General features: G+C 46.8%; 1 protein-coding gene across 6 annotated transcripts in view; it reads left to right on the plus strand.

Moving 5' to 3' along the window:
• Positions 1-5,523, plus strand: part of KANSL1 (KAT8 regulatory NSL complex subunit 1) — a 170,555-nt gene extending 165,032 nt beyond the window's left edge. For all 6 annotated transcript variants that reach the window (XM_059726857.1, XM_019500938.2, XM_014609193.3 and 3 more), the window contains 2 exons: positions 2,462-2,708; positions 3,214-5,523. In XM_059726857.1, coding sequence (XP_059582840.1) covers positions 2,462-2,708; positions 3,214-3,465 — 499 coding nt within the window. In that variant the 3' untranslated portion in view covers positions 3,466-5,523. The remainder of the gene's footprint in view (positions 1-2,461; positions 2,709-3,213) is intronic.
• Positions 5,524-9,163: the final 3,640 nt, after the last annotated feature.

Raw genomic sequence — 9,163 nt, forward strand, 5'->3', positions numbered from 1 at the left:
AAGATGGTGCATGTAGTGTTGGATTTGTCTAGTAAATGTACACGTGTCTGGTGTTTGAGCTTTCGTGCCTGGATGCTAGACTGACTTAAAGCCAGAGATCTATATGGGACTTGAAAGGGCCCCAGCTCAGAAAATCACTGCCTTTTGTTGTCTATTCTGTTTGCTAAGCCCGTGTAACTTTTTTTTTTCAGTTTCTCAAAGCAAATATCTGTTTCTCCCTTTCTAAAAGAAGGTGGCTGTGACCAGGTCAGCAGCCCTCTGGCTTCTGAGAGCTGCAGAGGTACCATTGCAAGGGTAGAGCCCTCTGCATTTCTAAGAGAGAGAATAAAGCAGCAATTCCCAACCAGGGTGCTGCAAAACCCTGGGGTGCCTTGACGTCCTTTCAGGTGTGTCGTAGTGCTGCACAATGTTAGCACTGTTAGGTGTGCAAGCACAATTCACAAGATAAACCTAGAGATTTCAAATAAGAATCATCCATCTCTGAATCCCTTTGATTTTTGGTATATACTTTTGGGATTGGGTGACCAGTATCTTCATCTATGAGAGGGAAAACCACTGGTAACATTAGAATTTTTTCACTATTTTCCATCACACATCAAACATTTTACTTGCATTTTTTGACCACTATTGTGCACAGCAGCAGTTGTTTGTGGGCAGCTCAGTAAAAACATGTCTAGGTTTTTCCCCTGATTTGCTACAGCCAGTGTAGACCATAGTAAACTATATATTGGTGGTTCTGGCCTCTAAGTGCTGCTCTGCATATGTTGATGTTCAGTTTCATCTGCTCCAATGTTGTCCGTTCTCCATCTTGACTAAATACCTCTGAACATTTTGTAGCCTGTTTCTAAAGGGTGCTTTGAGTCTGGCAAGGGTTGAGCCATTGGGATAAAGTCCCTGATAATGATCCAACTTTTTGCTCAGGTCTTGGCAAGCTGTCCCACATCTGCAGATTTTTGCCACTTTGTTGCAAATGCAGATATTTAACAATGGGCTCTATATGGAGCTTTCTGGCATCCTGCAGTTAACCCTTTGCTGTGAGGCCAATTGTCCACTTCCTACTTTTGACTTTTCTCATAACCAGTTTTATGACCTGTGATGGTACTTGATCTCTCACCCTGAGACAACTTAATTTCTTTGGAAGTCTCTTATATATAAAAGAATAACATCAAAGGCTTTTTAAAAATCCAAGTCAATATTGTCAAACAGTTCTTATTGACACGTTCAGGGAAATCTGATAAATGTAATAACAAGCATGACTTTGCACTGGTTAGAACCTGTTGCGATAATCCAGATGGCTTATTTAAACTATCATTTTAACCAGTTTACCAGACATAAAAATAAGTCTCTCTGCTCTGTAATTCCCCAGGTAAACTAGTATTTTTAAGACACTGGGGTGTAACATTAATTTTCTTCCACTCCGTAGAGATTTAACAAGATTGCATAGGCTTTGAAAAGCATAACTATCTCCTCCTTGTGCTCCTTCAAAGAATGCTTATGCATACTGCCTGCACTTAGTGACTTGTTGCTCTTCGGTTCATCAGTTAGTTTCAGTACCTCATGTTTTGTGCCTCCAGCTCTGATAATACTTCACCTTTACTACAGCAGAGTAAAACCCACAGTAGAGCATGTAAAACATTCCCTGCAGTGAACTATACTGCAAATAAATTCCCTTAGCTTCTTTGTAATGTTGTGCTCTTCCTTAATTAATCCAGCTGACTTGCTGATGAATCTTGTGATCTTTCTGCTGGTGATGCACCTAACAATTTCCTAATAGTTTTCTTTTTTGCTTGTTTTTTACTCTTAGGTTCGCCTAATTGTCTTTGTATGTATTAGCTGCCATAGTCTTTGTTCCTTTTATGGACATCAGTAGGCTTGGAGTTGCATGTTCTGAAGAAAACATAACTCAGACAGTCTCTTGAACTTTTCCACTTTAACCATGTACTGACTTACCGTGTACTTTCCAACTTCCCGTATTTGTTTAGAGGTTTGTCGAAGCTAAGGGGTCTGAATACCTTCATGTTTTATTTTACTCTCTCAGCTTGGGGAGGGAGGGGGGTGTTTGTTTGTTTTACTCCCCTCTTTCTAATATTTGGGTGTTTTTGTACCTTTTCTCCCCAAGGAATATTGAATTTAATTATTTGGTCACTGTGTCTCGACTTTGGTTGCTTTGAACCACATCTTTTGTGTGCCAGCATACGTGGTGATACGAAAATAATACACGAAGCTGATTTTAAGTATCCTAGTACCTGGGAAGGGACTATTGTCATGGTTAGTTATACAGCGTAATAGGCTTGTGTTTCACAAAAACTTGCAGCAAGACCTCTGCCGTGACTGGGAGGTGGCATGGCAGAAAGGCACTTGGGGAAGCTGACTTGAGCAGCAGGGAGATGAGGTTTGTGCGGATCTTAAAAACCTAAGACTAGCGCCACATTACAGTCTTTTCAATGTGTCTTTATCTCAGGTCTTACAGATCGACAGATGGACGGACAACCCCTCAGCTGGGTAATCCCTCTACTCCCCAGCCAGCATCCCCTGATGTGGGCAGCTGCCACTCCCACTCAGAGTTTTCCCACACACACTCTCCGCGCAGTCCCATCAGCCCTGAGCTCCTGTCTGCCCCCCTGACTCCACTGTCCCGAGACTCCATGCGGCTCTTGTCCAGCGAGGACACCCGTTGCTCCACACCCGAGGCTGGCTTTGATGAGCTGGTGAGTACTTTTGGATTTGTCTCCTCCAGTCGATGTGAGGGTCCAGACATACACGCACTACTAAGGGGCTGTTGTTCTTGCAGTGGTTGCAGATTTGTAACGGCAAATGTGAAATCCAAGAATTTAATCTTCTCTTGATTCATTATGGACAGCTGCTTGGGAGAAATTGCAGCAGCTTGTTCAGCTGGACTGAAGAAAAAGTCCATTTTCATTCACCTTGGACAGGCACCATCCTGACTGCTAGGGTCCTTTGGGTGTCTGTCTGTAATGAAAGTACCTGAAGAGCCCCCTCAAATGCTGTGGCAAGAAAATTAGATAGTTAATGGTTAACCCAGTGCAGTTTAACAGTGTTAGTTGTTGGCCAGGACTGCCACGCCTCAGGAGTGAATGGGCAGGGGACAAGCCTCTTGTGGGGTATCTTAAAGCACGCAGAGTTCATGTGAAAAGTGTTCCTGAGTGTGCATCTTTTGGAGCTACCAAGTGAACAGCCCTCTTCTTTCTGTAGGCTGTACAACCCTGGGAGCGACGCACCTTCCCGCTCTCCTACAACCCCAAGACAGAGTGCGAGGACCAATCCGATCCCCAGGACCGGTCGTCACGTTGCACCCGGCGCACGTCAGGCAGCAAGTCGTCCCGGGAGATGGACGGCACTCCCCCCTTGTCCACCTTCGCCAGCCTCAAGAGTCGGAACCCAGTCGCAGCCCCGGCAGCAGCAGCGGTGGCAGCAGCAGCAGTTCAGCGACCAGCGCATAGATAGAGACAGATGGGAAGGAATAAGCAAAACCCACACACGCAACTAACTCTTGGCATTAAAGCTTCCGAAATCTGCGTTTGATATTCAAACATCCTGCTGGGAATTTTCACAGTTTTTAGTGAATTTAAGGAGTTTAGAAACTGTTTTGTTTTTTTGTTTTTGTTTCTTTTTTTCCATGTTTCCTTGTCACACAGATGAGCCCCAGGTTCCTCCCAGCCAAGGGAAGCCTTGGGAGGGGAGCAGCCCGCCAGACACCCTTTCTGCCCCACCCCCACTTAGGTGTATAATTCTAGAGCACAGGATGTAGCTGACTAGCAGATTATGGGGATTGATTTCTCAAGCAAAAGGGTGTTTTTCCTTCTACCCTCTGCCCACTACCCCCTCCCTGAAAGGTTTAGTGGAGTGAAATTAGTGGTGAAAAGTGATGTCTTTGGAATGCAGCCTCCTTCACTAGCTGTCTCCTTATGTGCAGAGCAGAGATCTGACGGCCCCTGAGCCCCCACCCTCCCACATCACCTCCTGGTTGTTTTTGTTCCCCCGGGTTGTAATTCCAGGTATTCATAGGAGTGATTCTGACCCCACTAAGGCTGCCTGTTGCATTAGTGTACTGATTTTCAGCTCTTCCTTTCCCCCATCCTTGCTTTCAGAACTTCTGTTCCTTTCGTAGAGAACAAGTGTCCCTGTCAGCTGGGGAAAGGAAGGTCCTTCTCAGCCGCTTCACGCACAGCTCCTTGTGGGAGAGTGGGATTTTGGAAGCAGTCTTGTTCCATTTACATCATGTCTTTTCCCTGTTCACAACCCAGGGTAATGAGTCCAGCCCGGTGCGTTCTTGTGCTGCAGTGGGAGCAGACCTTACACAATGCACTTAAGGACTCATGTTGGGATCTGACTTTCTGCTGGCACTAGTAAGAATTTCAGCTGGGTAATGCAGATCTTTTACCACTTCTCTTTTCCTTTATGTCCCTGTCTCCACCTCCTTTCCCCCCACCTCACCCCACCCATACACCTTGAAAGTTTCAGGCCATATTAACTGCCACCACTTCTGTTAACTATTAGTACTGCTCAGAAACCATCCTGAGTTGCAGTGGTCAGGAAGGACGGGTCCTGTTGCCATGCCTGGGCCTTGCCCTGGGAATGCTATAGGGTTGCAGTGCATAGGCCACTTAGTTCTGTTTCCTTGCCGCTGGGTTGGCCTCTTCAAAGAAGCCCGGAAGATTTAAGGCGGCAGCAGCATTGTGTCCTGCTCATCTGCCAGCTCTGTCCTTGTACAGGTGCTCAGTGCTTGCTTAGGAAAGAAATAGGACTTGTTTTTCACCACTGCTCAATTCCACTTCCACACATTTTGAAAACAGATGTTTAGTCAGTTTCATTTTGGAGGGCTCTTGAGTCTCACAGCAGCCACCAGGCTTGACAGGTGTCTTCTTTTCAAGTAATACCGCCACCACTGCCCCCACCTCTTTGCTGCCCCCGGTGACTCCTGGATCCCACACACCGTTTCCATCTGTAACGTTTTTCTGATCCTGACGGTGTGGCTATGGTTCCTGTCCTGTTGTTAGCATTGTGCCTGTCTTGCGTATAATCACATCACCAAAAAAGGAAAAAAAAATACAAAGGACATAATTTTTTTTTCCATTTTGTAATCGTAAAGAAATAGTAGCTAAACTGCTTAATGGTTGGGGTTTTCACAATTTTCAACATTATCTAGTGTTTTTTGGTTCTGTTCTAGTTTAAAGGATTTGTCATCGTTTCTTTAAAAAAAAACAAAAAAAAAACAATGCTACCATATCCCTCTGCATAAGTGCTTTTCTATTTATAAGGTTGAAAATTCTGAATAACCCTTTTAGCATTATAAAAAAAACACAAAAAACACCTTGTATTTTGTAAATATTTTCTTTTCCTGCTTTGAGCTGTGTAATGTCCTTGTTATATAGAAATGCTTTTCTTCCGAGAAGCTGATCTTTGTTAATGTCTTGATTCTGTTGGCAAAGCACAAATGTGCTTATAAAAAAAAAAAAGAGAAAAGATTAAAAAAATATAAAAAAGTTAGAACATTCTCTGCAAGCTCCTGGCTCTGTGCTCTCTGTTGTGGGGCTCCCAAACCAGCACGCAAGGCGAAGTGGGGTGGGGATGTGGCTGCACTCTGCTTGGAGAGGGATGGCCAGTGCCTCCAGTACTGCACCTGGGACTAAGCTGGTATTGCAGCTTGGGTTCCCAGTGATGTCCTAAGGAGTCTTCTGTGTGCAGAAGGTTCCTATAACTTAAGAAAATCAAATTGCAGCCTCTTGGACAAGAGATGTTGGAGCTGGATGCTGGTCTGAGGGCAGCAAGGCTTTTGTTTACGCTCCTATGGCGTTTCATAACCTGTCACTATTATTACCACAGCATGACTTCATTGCTAAGCAGCCTTTTGAGAGAGGGGCCTCTCCAATTTCTTCAACTAGTGAGGGGCTTGGGTTTGAAGCCAAAATACTGTTTTCTGGAGGTGAGCATTAAAGTACCCTTTGATTCTCTCGTCTTAGAAGTCTGATTGTAAGCCAGTGATTCTTAACCGGGGAGATGGGTTATCCTGGGGTGCCACAAGATCCTTTGAAGGCTGTTACAGGAAGTGTGAGGAGTTAAGCAGATAAGTGCAGGCTCTCCCTGCCTTGTCTCTCTGTAAGGAGGTATAAGTGCTGTAATACATTCATATTTGAACGTTATGGAGATGGGCCTGAGTTGGAAAATGTTGTCACCAGTGCAAGTAGAGCACAGGGCTTTTGGTAGGGTAGGATGGCTGCCCAATGACTAGTTGGGTGTGGAGGAGATGGCCCCCCTCTGTATTGCTGATGCTTTCCAAATGATAGACACCAACCTGGCCTGAAGTAGAATGTGCGAGCTCCGTTCCACGCACAGGTCAGAAGGGCAGACCTTCTCACCTAGCCAAGGGTGCTCCCTAAAACACTATTTCCTTAAGGGGAACTGGAACCAGGGTGTCTCCTACTGGTGCTTTGTTGTAATGCAGGACCTGTTAACAGGCTTCAGCATCACTGGATATAGTTGGGAGTTTAGGGCACCTTCCTCTGGGCCTTACTCTGAAATCCCAGCCTTCATTTTTGTGTCCCTCTGTCAGGTTTGTACTAGTCTCATTTTACAGATTGGGAAGTGGGCTATAGGGTGGTCACATGATGCATCACTGATGGTCTGAGAGCGTGGGTTTCCCCACTCCAGGACCCTCGCTTTAACCATCCTGATGCTGTTCCCTGAAGCTCTGCTTCCTGACGGGCAAGATCAGGCTTCAGGTTCCACCTTTCCTCTTGCTGCAGGGGAGTGTGAATGACACCAGGGCAGTACCGCAGCTGCAACTTTTCGCTTCTCCATCCCACAGACAGAGGAGGACAACTAATGCTGCAGCTCGGGTTTCATGGTGATGTCAGTGTTCACCAGGCCTGCAACAAAGGCAAGGGCAGCCAGTCTGGAGAGGTCTCGCTTGTGTAATATAACAGGTGGTGAGTGGGGGGGAGGAGGGAGAGAGGAGACCACTGGCAGCCTCTGGAGAGAGGTGGGGAAGAGGTTCTGTGTCTCCTTTGAACTTTTTTGACAAGGCAGGGCAGACTGGCACCTTAGAGCAGTGATTCCCAACCCTGGGGGCTGGGGCTAGGGCTGTGCTGTGCAATAGTGGGTGTGCAAGAACCTACAGCTGTGCTATATGGGCTTTCACAGGTCTTTGTAGCAAAGGAATTGCTCTATTATTTTTCTGTAGTCAAGCAATAAGTGACAGCTATGAGCTGGCTGGCATCTTCTGAGGAAGGCCTTGGAGACTAACATGCACAGCAACACATGAGCTCTTGTTTGGCATTGGAGCATTTCCCAGTTGGGGAGGGGAAAGAAAGACTTTGGAAGTAATTTGCAGCTGCTGAAGCTCACGACTGCAAATGAAAAGCCCTGAGAGATCAGCTCTTCCCCAGACCCCAACAATGACAGACTTAATCCAAAGGGCTATTAGTTTCATAGTTTCATAGTAGGTAGGGTCAGAAGGGACCTGAGGAGATAATCTAGTCCGACCCCTTGCCGTGGCAGGAAAGAGCACTGGGGTCAAACGACCCCGGCCAGATATTTGTCCAGCCTTTTTTTAAAGACCCCCAGGGTAGGAGCCAGCACCACTTCTTTTGGAAGCTGGTTCCAGGTCCTAGCTGCCCTGACAGTGAAATAGTGCCTCCTAATGTCTAGCCTGAAACTACCCTCTGCTAGTTTGTGTCGGTTGTTTCTTGTAACTCCCAGGAGTGCTCGGGGGAACAGGGACTCCCCCAATGCCTGCTGGTCCCCCTTGACTAGTTTGTAGACTGCCACTAGGTCCCCTCTCAGCCTTCTCTTTTGGAGTCTGAACAGGTTCAGGTCCCTCAGCCTCTCCTCATAGGGCCTGCCCTGCTGTCCCCAGATCATGTGGGTGGCCCTCCTCTGGACCCTCTCCATATTAGCCACATTCCTCCTGAAGTGCGGTGCCCAGAACTGGACACAGTACTCCAGCTGCGGCCTGAACAGTGTCGCATAGAGGGGGAGGATCACCTCCTTCGACCTGCTTGAGATGCATCTGTGGATGCATGACAAGGTGTGGTTGGCCTTCCTGACAATGACGACTCCAAGATCCTGTATTGTAAGCTAACTGGTCCCATTCATCCAGAGAAGCCAGCTGTGGTAGATTTGATGGCCCCCATTTGCCTTTGCTGCAGAAAATTGTCAAGGCTGGAGCTATACACAGATGTCACCAGAGGAGAGCAAGTTGCAACTTCCTCCTGCTGCAGTAGTGGGATAAGGGAGTGTTGTCCAGATAGCTGAAGCCAGACAGTTTATTGCAGCAAAGTAGGTGTAGCATCTCAAAGAGCTTCTGTTCCATTCCCTATTCAAAGCTCTGCATTATTGCAATGGCCTCAAGGGGTGCTTAGAGCTCAAATATTTGTCCAGATTTAAAGTGCAGAATCTGGCTTACCGCAAAACCTTGTCTTGTAAATACACTCAGACCTCATGCCTCTTGAATTGCCCTTAACAGTTGGATGCTTCTGTGCCTCTAACGTGGCTGAATCCTCACATATGAGGGGAGAAGGGGGAAGGAAATGGTGAAATGTTTTGCTTGTAATTTAGACACTGTTGGGGCTCCAACAGTTAGTTCCAGGCTGTTTGCCACTAGGTGCAGGACCTAAAGGTGGGGTTTATTGAACAGGGCCAGGCAGAGCCTACATTATTTGTTGTAGACAAGGCCCTAAGTTCCCATTTCGAGACAGAGGCCCTGTGCTCTGCAGGTAGGGCTGTGGAGACATGCAGGAAATTGCAATGCCAGGGGGGAGTGGTTCACATGTGTTTTAAATTGTGGCATGTTCATGGCTGGAGGCTGAGTTGTATGGTATTCTCTGGAGGGAATGTTGAATTTGAGGGGCAAGTAGCATGAGCTTAATGTGAACTTGTGACAGCTGCCTGGTGAACACAGCCTGCCTGCAGTAGGGACATTCCTTCGGCTTTGTCTACAGTCCATTGTAAATACTCCCTCTTGGACTGGGCCATAGCACTGACTCCAGGTCTTTGGTGTAGAATTCCTGTGCGTATAAGTGATTGCAATAGTGCGTGAGGTATGGCAGAGACCATAGGCCCCACCTCGACTCGTACGCCTTCCAAGATGGGCTGCGTAGCATTTCCCTTCTGCCATCTGACAAACAGAGGAACCACGGCAGCA

This window comes from Alligator mississippiensis, chromosome 4 (genome assembly GCF_030867095.1).
Source record: "Alligator mississippiensis isolate rAllMis1 chromosome 4, rAllMis1, whole genome shotgun sequence".
Classification (NCBI taxonomy): domain Eukaryota; kingdom Metazoa; phylum Chordata; order Crocodylia; family Alligatoridae; genus Alligator; species Alligator mississippiensis.